General features: G+C 41.0%; 1 protein-coding gene across 1 annotated transcript; it reads right to left on the bottom strand.

Annotated features, from left to right (window-relative positions):
- Positions 1 to 9134: 9134 nt before the first annotated feature.
- On the bottom strand, positions 9135 to 11108 carry LOC147904882 (linamarin synthase 2-like). Its single transcript, XM_087396040.1, has 2 exons — positions 10613 to 11108; positions 9135 to 10295 (listed from the first exon to the last, which is right to left on the bottom strand). Exons 1-2 carry the CDS (start codon positions 11097 to 11099, stop codon positions 9634 to 9636), a joined length of 1149 nt encoding a protein of 382 aa, XP_087252166.1. The 5' UTR covers positions 11100 to 11108; the 3' UTR covers positions 9135 to 9633.
- Positions 11109 to 20681: the final 9573 nt, after the last annotated feature.

Below are 20681 nucleotides of genomic sequence, written 5' to 3'. Positions count from 1 at the left end.
ATTAAAGTACAGCCATGAAGAAGACGAAGGCTCACAACAACCAATAGGAATATTTCTTTTATTTAATACAAATAACTATGTTTTTTCCTTTGAAGGGTGTCACGCCTTGGCTAAGGCCTTTCCTCATGGCAAGGTAAAAAAAAGAAAAACAAAAAAAAGGTGGATGTCTCAATTCACAAGGAAGTCCAGTCCTTTGCCGTTACCTCCAATGCAAGACGAAAAACAACAACAATCAAAGTGAAGGGAACTCACAAAAAAAACCATCATCAACACATGTAAATACTGCTACCATCGACTCATGCCATCCCTCCAATTGTTTTACACGACCGTTCTTTCAAGTATTCAAACATATTAAGAATGGAGGCTTAATTCACCTCAAATTCACCTCTCCTATCCTATTCACCTCTCCTACCTATTCACCCCTCCTATCCTATTCACCTCTCCTACCAAATTCACCTCTCATATCCTTGAAGTAAGATGAAGAACAAAAATAATGATAGTCAAGGGAACTCGCAAACAACACCATCATCCACACATGGAGATGCTACTATCATTAACCCCATACAATCCCTCCAATTGTTTTATACGACTGTTCTTTCTTGTTCAAACATATTAAGAATGGAGGCTTAATTCACACCTTCTACCAAATTCACATCTCCTATTCACCTCATGGAAGCTTAATTAAGCTATGTTTATCTATGGCTTAATTGATTTTACTTTAATTAACCTATGTTTCTCTATGGCTTAATCTATTCATGCATTAATTAACCTATGTCTCTTCATAGCTTAATTTATTTTATGTATAGACTATGTCCAAGGGGGGCTTCTCCAAATGTTTAAGAGCCCAAAACCAAGATTCTCCTACCAAATTCAATTAATTAATTAGTTTTGGTGCATGGATGCTTAATTAAGCTATGTTTATCTATGGCTTAATTTAATTATACTTTAATTAAGCTATGTTTATCTATGGCTTAATTTAATTATACTTTAATTAACCTATATTTTTCTATGGCTTAATTTCATCATGCATTAATTAACCTATGACTCTCCATTGCTTAATTTATTTTATGCATAGACTATGTCCAAGGGGGGCTTCTCCAAACGTTTAGGAACCCAAAACCAAGATTTATGTCTCTCCATAGCTTAATTTATTTTATACATAGACTGATTCAACCCCAAATCCTTCTTTTTCCTAAGCATGAGTCCTATGACTAGGCTATTAAGTAACATTATATGCCTCTTTCCTTATAACAATATTATAAATCCTCCCTCAAATTATGCTTGGTGAGAGAAACAATGGCCATTTCACAATATCCCATTGCAAGTCTATGAAGAAAGACAATTTGATTCCTGGTTTCCCATATGGCCATCATGACAGTGGCTCTCACATAGGGCCAGCAAGCCGCCAGTGTGGCAGGCATTTTCAAGGTGTCCCCTAGTAGCGCTACCCTCCACTACATCCCTAGCATAAAGCTCTTCATCACGCCCGAATTACGGATTGCCCTTTCAATTTTGAACCATATGCCTCTGGAGACTACGTAGTGCAACAATAAGTGATTTGTCATCTCTGCCGCTTTACCACATAGGGGGTAGCACGAGCTTGTACGAAGTGTTGAGCATCAGGATTGGTCTCTAGTCTGCTACCCTTAGCCGCATTAGGAAAAAACAGAGCTCATTTTGGGGCCTTTTAGGTTAGACAAAAATAGAGATCCTCCAATGAGAGAGAGGCCAACTTACATTGGAAATGATTTTCTTTTTTCAAAAAAATAAACTTTATCTCTCTAGAGATGCTCGACACACTGACATTTTAAAGTTCCCACTCTTGTTTTCTAGTGTGTCATAAATGCTATAACAAATCAAATCCCGAAACAGATAAGCTTATATTTTGAACTTCCCGCTCAAGCATTTTTTAGTGTGTCATAAATGTCTTCCCAGAGATGTTAAAATGACCAAAATAGGCACTTGATAGGAATGTGCTTAAAAAATTGATTTGGGCATTTGCTTTCTTAAGCACACTCCTGTTAGGCGCGTATTCTAGTCATTCTTACCCCTCTGGGAGGCCAAATTTAGTGATTCAAAAGTTGCTTAGGGGTTTTCATATGCTCTGGACACGATTGTGATGCCAAAACCACCAAATTTTGCACTAAAATAGTAGAAATCCATTTGGATCCTTTTATATAGCATTTATTGCACACTAAAAAATGTTCGAGTGGAAATTTTCAAATCTATTTTGCGATTTATATCTCCAAATAAATGCTCGACCGTATAAATTTATGATTCTTACTCTAGAAATTCTTAATTTTGAGCCAAGAAAATTAGAAAATCATGAATTTCTTATAGGGCCCCAAAATGAGCTCCGCCTTTTGCTAATGGTTCTGCCTCTTGGGAAAGAGTTTCAACAACCTTGCATTAATGTATGGGGACAAGGTACCCTGGTCTTGACGTAGCATTTGCCATCTTGGTTAGGTTTGACCCCATTATGTTCCAGAAGGCCCAATAGAATTCTGCTGTTAATCCATCTAGCTTTGGTGATTTCTCCTTGGCTAAGGCCTTAGCCGCCTCTTTTAACTCCTCCTTAGAGTACGGGTAGTCTAGCCTCCTTCTCTGGTTCTTTGAGATTCTGGTGTTGAGGCCTTTGGTAATTTCCTTGAAGTTGTCTGCCTAATCAACGACTTGAACTACTAGCTCTCCCATGATCAAACTTAACTCCCACCGAAAACCATTTGCCATGTGCCAAAATTTTGTGACTGTATTACCCTTTGCGTCCTATACCTTCTCTATTTGTTTGCATGCTTGTTTTCTTTTTACAGATTGGAAGAAGAGTTTTGAGGGGAAATCACCTTTACTCTATCTGCTTCTGCTTCCTCTAGCTCCCACTTCATCATTTCAAAATCTGATCCTCCTTTTTTGTGCCGCCAACAAAGATTCTTGGTGCTTTCTCTCCAGTCTATTTGTCCTGTCCCACAGTCTCTAGCAAGGGCCATCACTTTATGGATAACTACATCCCAAGCTACGCAAGGATCGGTCGCCGATCTATGTGACTCTCTCCATGCTTATCTGATTTCATGGCAAAGCCCTTGATGACTTAAGAACTTTTTATTGAAGATGAAAGGGATATCCCTAGGTTTCACACACTTTCAGGGAGGTAGAATTTCCAGAGCATGGGGAGGTGAGTGGAAAGGCTTGAACTGGTTACGACCTCACCTCTGAAAGGTCCTCTCATCCACCACCCCTCATCTGAGACATAGAAGCGATCTAGTCTACTTGCCCAAAATTCCTCTCCTTTGCATCTATAAAGTCACTTAGAGTCTGTGGTTTCAGGTTAGCACAATCTATGTCTCGCAACGAGATGACAAAAAAATGCCAGATGTAACGGGAAGGAAGAGCATGCATGATACAAAGGGTTTTGAAGGCCATCAACCAAAAGAGGTGGGCTCATAGGAAAAGAATGAAAGGTGTGGCACCACATGCAGGAGGAGGTAAAGAGAATCGCTTCAATTTCTTCAAAGATGCGTATAAGGCACTGTCTCAGCAATAGAGGGGTAAGGGTTGAGGCCAAGTCCAAGGTCTCAGATTTGTGGATGTGCACAGTTTCCGATCAAAAACCTACGAGCACAAAAGTCCGAGCGATAGTTTTTGTCACCAACCATGCTTATATATTTCTCAAAGGAATATACAATTCTTTCTTAATTTCTCATTGATGGAACCATATACTTACTTATTTTTCATTATAACCCTCATTTTAGAGAACATCATCTATATATGAACAAATAGTGAACACTTTAGAAACTCCTATAAATACCTCCCTACCATAATGTCTTTTGAGTATCATGGTAATTCAATCAATTTAAACGACTATCCCTAATCTTTAGCAATCCCATATTTGAAGCTCTCATATAACAATGTATACCATATTCCTTGGATAAGTAGGAAAAAGATATTGGAAACCTCATACTTGAAGCCATTATAATCGATCATTAACCTAAGTACTTTTAAGGAAATGTGGTCTCTACTGGACTCCTTCCTACCATAATATGAATTAGGGAGAAGTTGTAACTCTCATATACAACTTGAAATTTTTAATTTTTCTCTTTTATAACTACAAAAAGTATAATTTTAAGCCTATCATTGCATAGATAATTAAAATTTGAACATTTTCCCTTTTTACAACTCCTCAATCTGAGCTAAGGAGCAAAAGTTATGACCCCTTCTGCATAGGCTCTCCAAGGGTATTTCGCCACCGGAATAGGGTTGGGGCAAGCTCTTCAAACCATATTCCTCTGGCAAAATACACTTAGAGGGTCTATTAAAAAGGTACTAGTTATTTTTCTTAGGTCATCCCAAGAAACCGTAAAGAGGATATTTGCTCAAAATTTCATGATCCAAGCAATGGTGAAAGGAAAAGAAAGGATTTTTGAAAGTCATCAAATAAGTCACCACTTGGACATTATATATGTTTATTATATAAAGGTATATTTATATCTATATCTATTTATCAATGTTTCATTTTTGCTCCCCAAAAATGACTTGAGCCTATATATTTTGACCCCTCCCACCTTTTGTCCGCTCGTCGCTCGGGGGTTTTTGCTCGGAAAATGGAAACCCCCTCAGTTTTGTCATGGAACGTGAGAGGGTGTTGCATGTCACTGGTGAGGAAATTAAACCGCCGATCATATTGCTACATGAGTTGAAATATGGAGCCAATTACAGGTTTTAGTTTTCCTTATGTCAATTAGGCTATGTTTGTGAATGGTCTTATTGTGAGAGGCATGAGTGGAAAAGAAGTAGGAAGGAGTATTGGTTATGGTAGAGGAACATAAGTTCGGGTAGCCAATATCTATGCACCGAATAGTTCTACTGAGAGAGGAGTGCTGGATAGATATTGAAGACAATCTGAGGGAAGATAGATGGATTTGGGGGGGGAGATTGGAATTTCACAGAGAAAGAAGAAGACAGGTCCCACCTTGGTAAGGGTAGTCAGGGAGCCGAGGGAGACGTGCCTTTTTCTTTAAAGCCCCCTTCAAATGGTCTGTCACGTATCGGTTGGAGGATGCACATGTGTGAAAAAATGATGCATAAATTGAGAAGCATTGGCCCTCCAAATGGGGTGGAAGAAGTGCCCACGTGAGTGTACTTTTGCTATTGACAACTAACCATTCCACATACCACATATGAATGCCTAATGTCTCATGCGTCACACTTCCATGCATACGAGAGGTCACAACCTCTCATGCCTCTTGGGAACCATTCCTTGGGCATACCCCATTATTCTACCCTTAGCCTATGACACTTTATGCCTACCATTTATTAATGCATACGCATTCATTCCTACCCATTCCTAACCTAGGACCTACATGTGTGAGTGCTCCATTTATATTAATCAATTAACATATCCAATACATTATCAATATGGCATTTAGCCATTTAAATTTACCTAGCCTATCTTCTAATTAATACATTTCAATCAACCTAGCCTAATACATTCTAGGCTATAAAATTGTGCCGTGACATGCCCTCTTGCTTGGGACATAGATGTCCTCATCTACTAGGTACTCTTCTTTGCCTTCATGGTCTTTAGCACTCATTAGGTTCCTGCATAAACTTCCATACAACAACTTCAATCTTTCATCTTCATATTTGGTACTCCTACCAAACAAGTCAAACATTAGTATGTTCCTTTAAATCAAATTTCCAAATAAGTCAATAAGAAAGACATAGTACTTATCTTTCATGTTGTGTTGTCCATGTACTCCTTTGCTTTGGACATTCCTATAAAGACTAATTCGACTCTATCCATTAGGGTTAGTAGGAATCCATTTCCATTCTACTTTTCCTTTTCGATAGGATACCATTTCCTAATCTCTCTCTCTCATATGCATGCATTGGTCCAAGTTCCAAGTGACCAGCTTGGAACCATTAGTTTTAGGTTGATCTACCCAAAACTTACAAGATAGGCCTAAACTTACAAGATCAAGATCACCAGATCTTAACGAGTACTCATTCTAGACCACCAGGTCTAATTGTGGATCCACCCATAGTCATGCATCTATGACTCACCAGTTACTTGAGATCTCTCTAAGGTCACCAGACCTAAGGTCACTAGACCTTACTAAGCACTTACATATCCACCACCTAGTCCAACACCTACGTAGGACTATAGACCCTTTCATTGACCATTCCAAATGAATCAATATTTTCGATATCCTAGATACTACTCGACTATCCTAGTCTAAATTAAGGTTGTAAGACCTATGGCCATGTAAAGGTTTCCACTTGCTATTCTTAGCAAGGAAGTTACCATCTACTAATTTTCCTAATATGTCTTTTGGCACCCTCTTGCTTGGGAAGAGCCCAAGTACTACCTTGGCTCATTAACCCAACCTAAGAGAATAACTTAGCCATATCTAGTTCTCTTAGGCACCATGGATGCCTTCCAAAGGATCCAATTTGCCCAACGTCTCTGTACGATACCATTGTGTAGTTTTGCAAGGTAATAATTGTGCACGTGCTCAATTCTTGAGTTTTTTCTATTTCTAATGTATGATCCTACATGCACATGCATCTACTACTTCATTATCCTACATGCAAATGCATTATTAATTCATTCTTTGCCCTAAATGCTCTTCTTAAGTTTAAGTAGGTCAATCGCTTGACCCTTGTCACCATGCAATTGTGTATTATATAGTAGTATTATATTGCCTTTTCACTCCCTTTTCTTTTGCGAAGCGACCACACTTCGTCCAATCGCTCGAATATGCCTAACCCCTTCTTTTCTTTTTTCTTTTTGAACTTATTTTGATTTATATAACTTTTTTTTTTAATATTCTAACTTTTCCTCTTATTTTCTCCCTTTTTATCTTTTATCTTTCTCTTTTTTTTTCTAAATTGCAAGAGAAGGGTTTTTTTTTGTTGAAATTCCGATATAGGGGAAAGGAATTGAAAGAGAGGAGGGGACAGGGGGATTTTTTGAAATGCAAGGGGAGCTTTAAATGCTATCGGCAGCAGAGGCGACGTGACAGGGGGCAGCAGTTGGCGGTAGTGCCAACGGGGCAGAGGGGCTAAACACTGGTGATCTGTGGACTGGCGAGGTCATAGGCAGTGAGGCAGATCGTCTACATGGCATGGGGTTGTCGTGGTTGCAAGCGTCTACACGATAGCGACATGGATCACAATGCACCACGTAGAGTTTGCAACGCGGATCATGGCGCCACACGACAGACAGGGACGCAGAGACAATGGGCTACAGGTCTGTGTAGATTCCGAAGGCGGCATCGACCAGCACAAATACCTTCATACCGAGGTAGCACGAATTTCGAGGCGGGCAAGCATTGTAGGCAACAATTTTTGGGGACGGCATAAATTTTGGGAAAGAGGCATGATTTTCGAGGGAGGGAATCAACAACTGGCCGCGAGGGGGGAGGACAGACTGGCCGTTGTTTCTTCCTTTCATTAATACTTCTCTTATCACAAAATCCACGGAGAGACAATGGGAGATTAAAGAGCCCCCTGGTAAGTTTCTTTGTACATTGATATCGCGCTGATGTCAGTATATTTGGTAGCTTCCACATGACATGTCCACACCGTCAGAGGATCACTGCTCTGATACCACTTGTCATGTACCAGTTGGAGGATGCGCATGTGTGGAAGAATGATGCATAAATTGAGAAGCATTGGCCCTCTAAATGGGGTGGAAGGAGTGCCCACATGTGTGTACTTTTGCTATTGACAACTAAGATGCTCCAACCATTCCACATACCACATATGAATGCCTAATGTCTCATGCACACACTCCATGCATACGAGAGGTCACAACCTCTCATGCCTCTTGGGATCCATCCCTTGGACATACCCCATTATTCTACCCTTAGCCTATGACACTTTATGCCTACCATTTATTAATGCATACCCCAATGCATTCCTACCCATTCCTCTACATGTGTGAGTAATCAATTAACATATCCAATACATTATCAATATGACATTTAGCCATTTAAACCTACCTAGCCTACCTTCTAATTAATACATTTCAATCAACCTAGCCTAATACATTCTAGGCTTTTAAATAGTTCCATGACATGGTCCCCTATTCCCCCTCCCCCTTTAGCAAGTGCCTTCTTCTTTAATGCCCCCTTTTTAAGTGGTCCCTCTTATCCCTCCTCCCTTTATCCCTTAGTTTAATCATGCCCTTTCCCTCTTCCTTTTTCACCCCTCTTCTCTTCCCAACAACTAATTAATGGGAATTCCTAGTTTACAATGTGTGAGAGGACATACTAACAAATAGATCATATACCACTCCCCTCTCCCCCCCTCCCAAGTAATTAGTAAATATGATTTTTTGAATGTTAGGGACAAATAGGGGCACCTATTAAGTAATCTATCCACCATTGTTCAAACATATTATAAGAGGAGCATCTAGACACATGACGTGTCATCGTCCTACGTGATAGACATTCTTCACCGATTCCACTAGCTGAAGGTAAACCTGGAATTGACCAAATCAATGTGTCAATCTATGCTTGCAGCTCAGCATGAAATGCAAGGAATCCTCTATCGTCAAGGTATGGGTTCTGTTCGGAACTTGATCACCTGCAAGCGACCCGACGTAGCATATGCTGCTTCTCAAGTTTCCCATCATATGCAAAACCCAGGCATTGCTCATTGCAATGCAATAAAAAGGTTGTTCTGCTATTTACTCTCCACCCAACGGTTGGCATCAACGATCCCCTTACCTCGCAGCCCTATCTCGAAACCCTAGCAAGAAGGAAGTAATTGTAGCCTTTCTCCACTGTGTATCTCCATGGTTCTCTGGTCTCGTAGCATGTCACGGCATATGGTTCTCTGGTCTTAGCTGTATATGGTTCTCTGGTCTCTTAGCAGAGTTGGGCTATCGCAAAACGTCTCCATTTGTTCGTCATTGTTGCGACAATCAGTCATGTATTGCAATGGCTAATAGCACAGTTCAGAGTGATCGCGCAAACATGATGACTTGAAATACGACGTCGTCAAAGATCATGTTGAAAATGGTGTCTCAAGCTATCACATGTACCTCTCCAAAAACTCGAAAATGCTGCCGTCCACAAAATTTGAAAGCACGTTGCACTGTGTGGCTGCGTTGTAATAGAATAACAATCGTAGAATTAAGGTTGCCAAACTTAGCTGAGTTTACAAAAGCAACGCCCACAAATACACAGCACACGAAAGCCTGAAGATTGAGCACGTAAAGGGAGGGGATTGTAGGAAAGAGAAGCTCAAGACTAGACGCAATAGTGGAGAAACTGAGGCGAATGCAGGCGAGAGTGCTGCCCATGGATTTGTACAAAAGAGAGTCAGAGAGCTAAAGCTCTGATAAAGGAAAGAGGGACTAGAGGCCGTGTCGAAGATGCAGATAGCTACAACCTTAGGGAGCATTTATGTTGCGGTTTAGGCTTTGTAAAAGAGAGTGGAGACTCTGTAACGAGGAGACTTTGGCTCTCCTGGCAGCATCTTGCAACTCCAATGATCTGCTTCTAAGAGCGTCCCCATCCCTCATGACCATATTCACCACCCTCTTCACTTCTTCCGCCTTCTTCCTAGTCCTCAGTCCCACCTTCCATTCATCTTCAATGAGCTTGCACGTCAAAAATTGATCTCCTCCTATGCCATCGGAACCCCTGCACTGATGCTTTCCAGTGTGGAATTCCATCCGCAGTGAGTCAGGAAACAACCCACTGCTCTATGCTCCAACACCCTTCTCTGTGGCGCCCATGATACTACCATCGATTGGCCTCCAATTCGTTCCAAGTAAGCTTCCGAGACAGCATTCCCATCATCCTCTCCTCCCGCTGCACCCGTTCGTATCGCCCATAAGAAGGGATGCCCGCAGGCCTCCAGCCCACTCGCAATCTCCAAGATTTGGTCCTTCGGTATGCTGAGTAGCGTTCCAAACGCGGCATATACAACCGATGCTGTCCTTTGCTCATCCAACCACTGCAAGCACTTCGTCTCCTCCTCACGCACGCCTGTACTGTGCACATCGGTTTCCTCAAGCAGCACCAATGGCCCAACAGGTAGGATGTTGGAAACGCCTAACTTGGGCATCGCATCGAAAGCTGCTGCTTCCAGTTCGTAGAAAGAATTGACAAGGACGCGCTTAGGCTCAGCAATACGACTCGACTGGTCCACGAAGTAGCGGAACAACGTGTCTGATGGTTCGAACCTGAGAAGGCCAGGCAGATCTGTTGCTCGTAAAGGGGGAAGTCCTGGAATCTCTATATTGCAAGCTGAGTCACCGTCGGAGCCATCTGTTAGATGGTTGGCTGCAAACATTAAGCATGATGAGAAGAAGGCTAAACGAGCCAAGAAGCTGAAATTTTCAAGCAGAAATCTCTCAGGAAGGGAGGCCCAGGAAAAAGCTACGAAGGTCAATAGAATGGTAGTGCTCTTGCGTTACTACGATGATTGGCTCTACAAATGACAATATGTAGAGGAAGGAGAGAAAAAAAACGAATAGCAAAATGTATTCATCCGATTTCCTTGCAATACGTTTCGATTCATGCATTTGCTGGCTAGAACGGTGACAATCCACCTCAATACAAATTAGACTACGCCTTCTCGGTGCATTTGGCATATTTACACTGCAATGGGAGGTATCCCCGGGACAAGAGCTCCGGTACTTGAAAGTATGTGCAAAGCTCAGCCATATTGGAGGTCCATAACGCCAGTCTCGGAAGTCCAAAATGATCCGCAACATCTTGTGTCCAGGCTAGGTGAACGTCCGAGAGGATGGCAGAGAAAGCAGGATTCACAGCAGCAGTGAGCTCCTCCATTAACTGCTGGAAGGGAATCTTGAGATTTTCGAAGGCACGAAGCAGCCTTCTATGCGTATTCTTATCGCTGGTGAGTTGAAAGTCGAGGGGAAGCTCGTCAGGGAGGGAGACAATACGAATATGGAGGCCAGTCCAAGTGTCATCAAGCACCACCGAAGAGAGGTTTCGCTGGGTAGTGACGAAGGTGATGGCAAAGCCCTGGTGGGCGATAAGCTTGCAGAGTTGGAGCATGGGCGAGATATGGCCGATGGTAGGCAAAGGAAAAGCGAGCAAGCGAGCAGATAGGGTGTCCATGGTGGAGAATCAAGATGACTGCACAGCGAAAGTGGGAAATCCGAGAGGGTTTTGTACTCTGGAGCCTGCAAGCTTAGTGATCGTAGTATGACGCACCTGTGACCTCACTGAAATCGTCTTACGTCAACGTTACCTATGGATCTAGTGTCTGTATGGCACGATAAATTATGCTGTTTTTTTTTTAAATTTGAAAGAGGTCTACTTTTTTTTAAAAAAATTAATTACTCAGAAATTAGCAAACGACAGCTCATACAAAATGCTCTCAAGTCGAGCTTTAATAGCCTCATTGGGCCAGCTGACAACCAACCATCTAGTTTGGGAGGCAATGTCCAAAATAGCCTTCTTACACAGTAACGAGAACACCAGGCCTCGTAGCGGGCTAGCCAAATCCTATGAAGCGTTGCATACCTAATAACATCCCATAGTATGGATTTGTCTAGACCAAGGTCTTCCCCAAAGATGGCAGTTCCCTTGGAGATAAAGTCAAACCCCAGGGTCTTAGCACACCAGGCATGGACTATACCCCACAGATTTAGAACCCACGGACACCCCTAGAACAAATGCGTGAGAGTTTCAGCAGCGAACTTGCAGAATTTGCACCTGTCATCCACATTCAACCATGAAACATGGCTTCCCATCGGGAAGTGGCCCCCTACTATCCTCCAGAGGAAGAAGTTGACTCTACTATAGGGTGAGGCTTTCCATACATGCTTGAATCTGCCTTTTCGGTTAGGCTCCCCATCCTCCCTCAGCCATCTGTTGGGCTCGTCATATTCAGGTCCTGGTCCAGGACCTTGACAGTCCTCCCCACCATGTGATGACATAGCTTTTCAACTACTGAAGTGTTTGTTTACACTCATTAGCATGCCTAGAAAGAACATTTGATTACAATGAGGTAGTTGCAAATGACGTCATGTGCGAGGAGATGACAATAGTACATATGGACCTGTTCTTCTTGTAAGATTTGCGCGTTCTTTGAGCTTATGGAAATACATGATTTGCTTTATTATCTTTTTGTATTATACTAATGTGTCATACTTACTTCAATCCAAGTTTTTGGAGTACATGCTTCCTCTAAATGTCTTCAAGGAATACTTTTTTGAGAATCCTCTATGGTATTCAGCCGCAAGCAAGAGAACTAGAAATGGAGAGTATTTATTCTCGGATAAAAAACTAGCTAGACACTTGCAACCGCAAGATTTGTCTATGTACAGGATGTCATTTCCCCCCCTCTGTAATAAGTAATTGTACACGTTTGAGTGATATTAGGTAAAAGATTTAGATTTTCAGAATTTAATGTTTTGTGAAAAATGAAATAAATTGTTCATCTTTCCAAATGTTAATTGCTTCAAACTATTGTACACACTAGAGTTTGGTCATCTTACATAATCCCAAGATTGGAAAGGACTAGATAGGGAGCTTGCCAAGATTCCCTTCCATTTTGTACTTGACTCATTGAGTAAGGGCATTCCTAAAGCCTCCTTGGAGGTCTTTCACAGGTTGCTTGCGTCTCTTTTGATTTTTTCCATTTCATAATTATTAAATAGTTTGCAATTACTAAACCTCCACTATTTCCTTGTGGGTGCCCTATTGTTTTACAAGTGTCTATGTGGTAGTGTAGGGTTTTAAAGATATATGCATGCCATGCTACAAATGTAAACCTTGTCAAGTGCATGAGCAACATACTTACTGGTGTAGGCCATCATCTCCCGATCGTATTGATGCTCTCTGGGCCCTGGTATGTGCCATGTAGCTTTAGTTATTGGCACATAGGTCACCTAGTACTTTTAGTGTCTTATGACACCTAGTACTAGTGGTACCACTAGGACACTCTCCTAGGGTTCCCCTTTATTTTGTACTTTGTACTTTCATTTCATAGTTGTTGATGTGATGGCTTTTAGCGTTCTGCTCCACGTTTGTATCTCCTTCCACTTCCTTGAGCCTACAGTGGTATCAGAGCACTTTGTATCCTATTTCTATGAGCATTTGCTTCAATTTCCTTCTAGCTTCATCTTTCATTCAACATGTAAAGTCAGCGCTTGCTCAAATGTACTGCTCAACATATTGCTTCATGCCTGCTAATACATTGTCGTACAATTGTATGGTTTCTTTCTCAATGTATTGCATCAGTGTTGGTGCATCATTCGTATTGCACATCATTTGCTGTACCTTCTGTCCCTATTTCACTTAGCTACGTTAGCCGTACAATAGCAAGAATTGTCAAGTTGTCACACTAGCAGAATCGTCAAGCTCACACTTCCTGCCGTACAACTTTCAAAAGTTGTCTGTACACTCTGCCCAAATCTATCATACAATTGATCATTTTAGCTGCAAATCATCAGAATAATTCAAAATTGCTGCATTTGTCACACAATTGGGGCCTTTGGTTGACCTTGGTTCATCCCATTGGCTCAGATTTGCAACACTTGCTCTTTTGGATCTCTGAAATTGGGGCTTTGGATCTATTGCAGGTAGATTGTAGGCTACTTTCAGATTTGCAAGTTATTTTGTCACATTTGCCTTGATAACAGTGACATTTGGGTGCTTTGATTTGAAATTTGAGGGTTTCTCGGTGACATTGGCAAGGAATTGCATAGATTTGGTCACATTTGCAAATTGCAACTTAATTTGGGGCTTTCCATGATTTTGCCCTCTTTTGTTGTAATTTGCCTTTAAGAAATTGGAGCTTTTCATATTGGGCTTCAATTTTGCAAAGGACAAGGCCTTTGGCAGATTTGCAGGACATTTGGTCACATTTGTAGAGTTGCAGCTTAATTTGGGGCTTTTCCACATTTGCCCTCTTTTTGACCATTTTGCCCTTTCAGATTATGGGGCTTTTGCCTTAGCTTCTATTTGCAGTGATCTTCCTTTGATTCAGCTCTCATTTGGTCACATTTGTAGTTGAAAGCCTTGAGGCTATTTTTGCATCACTTGGTTAGTGCACTTTTACTTGTGCTATCTACAATGGCTGGCAACAATAATGATTTGTTTGGTGTTCTCCGTGAAGATGATAAGTTGGATGGCACCAACTATCCTATGTGGTCCTACCTTATGAAGCATATTCTAGTTGCAAGAAACTTTTGGAATATTGTTTCAGGTATTGATTTAAGGCCAGCTAATGCTCAAGTGGCTGCCCCTACTACTGGCACTCCTCCATGAAAAAAACTTCCTTACTCTTCTTCCTCTAGTACTCTTGTCACTACTCCTCCTACTTAGGATCAGATCAGATGGGACTCCAGAGATGCAAATGCACATTCATGTATTGCCTTATCATGCAAGAGAATCATTATTCCACACATCCGGTTATGCAAGACAACAAAGGATGCTTGGGATAAGCTAGCTTCTCTTTATCAGGTTCGCAACAATGAGGCATGGGTTGCATATTTGAGAAGACAATTGCGGGAACTCAGCATGCAGGAAAGTGACTCAATGGATACATATTTAACAAAGGTCAAGGATCTCATGGAGCAACTTGCAAATATTGATGAAGTGGTGCCTAATTCTCAGCTTGTTAGCACTACATTGAATGGACTGCCAAACACATATCAAGGGTTTGCTACAACCCTTAGACTTGTAGCCAATGGGAATCCTGATCACTACTCATTTGATCAACTAGTCACTTTGCTTTTGTAGGAAGAGCAAAGTCATGCTAATAGGCAAGCTATTCCTAATCATGCATTTGCTTCACAGCAGAAAGGAAAAGGCAAGGCTTCTAAGCCTATGGGCAAGCCTAAATATGTGCCTAACGGTGGCAATTCCTCCAATGTATCTCAAAATACAATAGATAAGTCAAAGAAGAAAAGATGCAACTATTGTCACAAGCCAGGGCATGAAATTTCAGATGCAGGAAGTGCATTGCTTTGGAGAAGAAGAAAGCAGGATTGACAGTAAATGCCTCACATGCAATTGAATCCCATGAGCTAGCAGATGCCTCACATGCACATGCTGTCTAGGATGATTGGGCATGGGCTGTCCTTTGCTCTTTTGATCCCTCCAAAGTTGATGCATTCTCTTTTGCTAATGATGCTCAGTATTGGTATTTTGATAGTGGTGCTTCCAAGCACGTAACCTCTTGTAGATAGTTGTTTCATTCCTTGGCTAATGCACCTTGAGGGGGGACTATCACATGTGCTAATAATGCTTCCTATGCTATAAAAGGAATTGGAGATGTGCAGCTCACATCCATTTCAAGCCATCCCATCACTTTGACAAATGTTCTTTTTGCACCTGGAATTGAAGTCAACTTGATTTCAATTTCAGCAATTGCCACTTCAGGTTTCAGAGTGATTTTTTATGGATACAAATGCCTAGTATATGATCTTCGTGATGACAATGTCATAGTTCTCACTGGCACTTTGCAAAAGGGGCTTTATCACCTTGATTATCACTCAGCTGCACCTTCTATTGAAGCATTTGCTATTTTAGATTGACAGCTTGCTGAAACTCATCTTTGGCATGAGAGAATGGGTCATCTAAATTATAGAGCTCTTGCCAAGTTACATTCATAGGGCATGGCAAATGATGTACCTCAAACTCACACAGTTTCCAAACATGTGTGTGAGGGTTGTCTTTTGGGTAAGATGGATCGGTTTCCTTTTCAAAAAGATTGTCCAAAACTCTCACAAAGGAAATTGCAGCTAGTGCACAGTGATGTCTGTGGCTCAATGAGGACAAATGCCATTGGAGGGTACAAATATTTCATGACTCTAATTGATGACTTCACAAGATATTGCTGGGTATATGCTTTAAAAGCCAAATCTGAAGTGTTCTCATGCTTTCGGAGGTGGCTGAATATGTTGAGAATGGATTAGGATGCAAGCTTGTCACCCTCAACACAGATAGGGCGGGAGAGTATATGTCAAAGGAGTTTGATGCATTTTTGTCTTCACGGGGCATTGTTCACTTATGCACTACTCCTTACACTCCTCAGCATAATCTTGTTCCTGAAAGAAAGAACAGGTCCTCTATGGACATGGCCAGATGCATGCTTAAGGCCAAGTCCTTGCCCAATAAATTCTGGCATGATGCAGTGATGTGTGCCAACTATGTGCTGAATAGATCACCTACAAGGGCATTGAGGAATGTTACACCTTATGAAGCATGGAAAGCCAGCAAGCCTTCACTTTCACACATGAGAGTTTTTGGGTCCTTGCATGTGTCCATGTAACATCTCAGCTGAGACATAAGCTTGATGATAAGGCAATCAAATGCATATTTATTGGTTACAGCCAGGAGAGCAGAGGATATTAGTTATACCAACCAAATACTAGGAAGATTATTGTCAGTAGAGATGTAATCTTTGCTGAACATTCAGCTTCTCCTCTTGTGGACTGCAAAGCTAAGCTAGAAGTTGACATGTTTGATGCCTTTGACTCTTGGTTACCTCTTCTTCCCTCAGGGGGGGACTTTGACCAACATCATGAGCCTCCGTAGGACCTCCAACAAGCAATGATCAGCCAACAACACATGCTGATTTGCAGGTTGAGAGAGATTTTTTAAAAATAACCATTCTATGGATTTGGGTATTGTCGTTTATAGGCATGGCACAATATGAACCAAATTGCAAAGTTGCTCTATGAAAGGATGGATTGAAGGTGGTAGAAGGGAAAATTATTTCAGTTGATCCAAATGGTTCTTGCCACTTTCAATCGTTAGGGAATGGGGTGATATCAGTTTCTGTTGATGTCTGTTGTACAACTTTTGATGTACAGCTTTCGCACCCTAACATGGGTGCATCCCATGTCAAAGAGGAGCTTGGTAGTATTGCGTGTTGGCACTCGAATGCCATGCAACCCTTATCAGAGGCAACCTCAGGCAATAGCACACATATACCAAAGGTTGTACTTGAGCAAGTGACACCACCTTCAGGTTTGTGGGCATGCACATACTAAGGTCCATTTTTGTATCTTAGAATGTGTGTGTGTGTGTGTGTGTGTGTGTGTGTGTGTGTGTGAGAGAGAGAGAGAGAGAGAGAGAGAGAGAGAGAGAGATCAACAACATCCATGAAGTGCAATGTTTACATCATATGTGTTAGCATGTTCTAGTGAGTGGTTCCCCACTAAAAATTTGACCCAAAGAGAGAAGTAGAAGTAGAAGTAGAGTCTAGTAATGTCCTCGGGGAGCCATGGGACTCGTCTCAATACAATGTAAAATAGAGTCTCCTCAAGGAGAGGGGTCAAGAGTCTATGAGTTCTTGATGCCAGGTAAAAAGACGAGTGACAAAAGATCCCAATGCTACCGAAGAGGCAGTAGAGAACTGATGTCAGCTGAGCAGAGTCCTCCAGTATTTGCTGGTAGTCCTCCCTGATATATGCATATCGGGGGCACTGTAGAGCCACATGTGCCTCCATCTCAACTGTCTGCATGTCACAAAGGGTACAGACTCTAGCATGTCTGGGCTGATGCATCCAAGCTCCCTTCTCACAGTATACTTGGTTGGGATGTTATCATGTCCCAACCATAATCCAAGAAGTCAGGAATTCTTTCAGTACCATTTGCATTATAAGTGAGCATCGTCTTGCAAATCTTGATAGAAATTTTATTGAATAGATCTACAAAGATTGTTATTGGCATGCAAATAGTTATTTTGTTGATTCTACTAGAAATACCTGGCCATAAGGATCATTGTACTTTTAAAAACAACCTGGCTCTATATGACTCTATTACAGAACCATGAGGAATTGGCCAATCAATGGTATTTTATGTTGGAAGAGCTAGTTTCTTCAACACATGGTTGGCTTTATCCAATAGTTGGTAAAAATGATCATAGAAAAAGACTCCTTACTGAGCTAACTGTACTACCAATCTACCTTGATATTGCAACTCTCCTATGGACCCATGTAACACATCCATGAATCCTAAAATGCATTTGGTAGGCTACCACTGCTCATAAGATGAAGGATATATATTTGAAAATAAAAATAAAGACATTGAGGTTCAGGAAATTCTTTGATTATGAAATATAAAATTTCAATGACGTCACTTACAATTTGGCTTGTGTTGCAGAAGATAAGTTGGATAATTTTCTCACAACACAAGCTCATCATGCATGTACACATGTTGAACAAATATTTCCTTTATTGATTTCATCCCCTCCTTGGTTCTAAAACCTTTCACCCTACCCTTCTAAGATGCCAAACTTAAACTTGGCTTCTTCCTTCTGTTTGGTTACATGAGCACCCAACTTCCTTTTGATACAGTCAGTTTTTGCTAGGAGCCATCCACAGTAACCTTGTTGGCAACATCGATGGAAGATATAGAGGAAAGAGGTCGACGAGAGAGGGAGCTCATGTCTATAGCTTCGTTCTCAACAGTTTGATCAACATGACATTTGGCACAAGAACGGTTCTGATTATCAATGCATGCCATTGAGACTAGTATCCAAACTTTTAATCGAACACCTGAAAACTCAATGGACATATCAAAGAGCACACATTATACTCTAGTCTTGCATAAGCATGATCTTCTTATTCAAAACTTTAAGAATATTATCAAAGAGAGAGATTGATAAAGCAATGACATCGTTGTCCTACCTTGTACTTCAATATTATGATCAACAAAACTTCCTGAAAAACTAAGACTAGTCATTGTGTTGTCCCCATGAAAAAATTTCAAAAGTTATATTCCATCCTACAGTATCTTTATAAATACACTCATGTTTACCAAAAACTCAAAGAATATTATCCAACTTAACACTTTGACATCTTAAATCTCAAAAAGAGAGATTGAAAAAACAAAGAGCTCGCTGTTGTACCTTGCTCCTCGATATTTTGATAAAGAAGGCTTCTCAAAGAGTGAGGTCCTGTCAATGGTTTACTGTACCCACGAAAAACTTGCAAAAGTTATATTCTAGTCTGCAACATTTTGATAGACACACACTTTTGCATAAGCATAGATTAGATTCAAAGAGAGAGATTGACAAAGAAAAGAGCTCGCTCTTGTACCTTGCTCCTAGAGGTACTTTGAGTTCTAGTTTGCCATCGCCACCCAAAACTCACAGAAAGAAACCCAATCTATAGGTTGAAGGAATGTATACAAGGAGGCAACTGAGAGAGAGAGAGAGCGAGAGGGAGAGGGAGAGGGAGAGGGAAAGGGAGAGGGAGAGAGAGTGGGAAGAGTAATTTGGGAGGGGAGAGTAGTTTTGGGGGGAAAGCACATTTCAGTTGGTGATGTATTTTGAATGAGACATTGTCAGATAGTAGAATCTTGTTAGTAGCTCGACCAAATTTTTAATTTGTTATTGATAGTTGTACATGAATAAAATATTCTTTCTTGCTCTGATAATTCAGATACAGTTCAAAATTTTTATAATTTCCCCACATTACGTTGGCTCTATGGCCATTGGTTGAGAGCTATTTTTCATTTTGGCCAAAAGGCCCCAAAATGAGCTTCCTTTTTTCCTAATGCTAGAAGTGGTAGATGAGAGTGCTAATAAGCATTGCAAGTGCTAACAAGGATTGTAGGTGCTAACAAGCATTGTAGGTGCTAGCCACTACAGGTGGTGCTATCAAGAATGGCATGTGCTAACATGCACAAGAATTTCTTACCAGCACATGCTAACAAGCACGTGAAATTCTTGTTAGCACATGCCTGTTATTGCATGTGCTAACAAGCACCTACAATTATAGGCATTGTATGTGCTAACATGCATCTAGAAGTGGTAGATGAGAGTGCTAATAAGCATTTCTAATAATGATTGCAAGTGCTATCAACTGCAAGTCTTTCTAGAAAGAATTGCATGTGCTAACTACCATATGGTCATGCTAGATGAGAGTGCTAATTGCAAGTGCTAGCCAAGATTGATAGTTCTCAACAAGCTTTGCAGGTGCTAGCAAGCATTGTATGTGCCAAGTAGCCTCTAACATTGGTGGAAGAGAGTGCTGATGAGAATATGACAATTATAACTAGCATACGGCAATGGCCGCCAAAGGTAAGTGAAAACCATCCCATGATTTTGGTTAATAGCACATGACAATGGAAATCAACATATCATACTGCAAATATCATGTCAGTGGTAAGTTGTAAAGTAGGCGCTATCAATCATGCACTTTTGTAGGTTGTACCTGAGGCTCCTCAAGAATGTGCACTGGATGCTTGATGTAAATATTTTTGCCAACTCTTTCTTGGCACATACCCTTCTTGTTGGGGGAAATACTCATCTTGGACTCCCAAAATGATTGTACAAGATCCTTTGGTTCATCAATGATTGGGCTAGTGTGGTGTTGTTTCCAACATGCAGTCAATGAGAATAGCCCATTACCATCATCCGCCCATGCATAGACTGTAGATATTTCCTCATGCAAGCTACACCTAGGGACTTGAAGTGCCCTTGAGACATTTTCTAGGGGATGCATTGATTGGTGTTCATCAACATAGTCAATGCACTTTTCTTAAAAAACAACTCATCTTTGGAAGCTGGTTGCTTTACAATGGCAAGCGTACTACAAACATTTTCAATGAGGCATGCTTGAATGTCATCTTTTTCTCTTGATGAAAGGTCACAAAGGCATTGCACCTAAGGATGTTGCAATATTGAATTGAAAAGTTTAGTCTTGAGTTTTGCACCCATGCCACTCGTCATGC

This window comes from Dipteris shenzhenensis, chromosome 2 (genome assembly GCF_047967505.1).
Source record: "Dipteris shenzhenensis isolate YYH24624 ecotype China chromosome 2, Dip_SZ_1.0, whole genome shotgun sequence".
In the NCBI taxonomy this organism is placed as follows: Eukaryota; Viridiplantae; Streptophyta; class Polypodiopsida; order Gleicheniales; family Dipteridaceae; genus Dipteris; species Dipteris shenzhenensis.
The sequence above is the reverse complement of the archived record's forward strand: the minus strand, read 5'-3'. Positions and strand labels throughout refer to the sequence as shown.

What these genes read in the sequence shown, in the direction of transcription:
- LOC147904882 (XM_087396040.1), bottom strand. Translation starts at nt 11,099, where the DNA reads ATGGACACCCTATCTGCTCGCTTGCTCGCTTTTCCTTTGCCTACCATC. An exon ending in GGGATACCTCCCATTGCAGT is followed by an intron (nt 10,296 to 10,612) that starts GTAAATATGCCA and finishes TAATGTTTGCAG; the next exon opens with CCAACCATCTAACAGATGGC.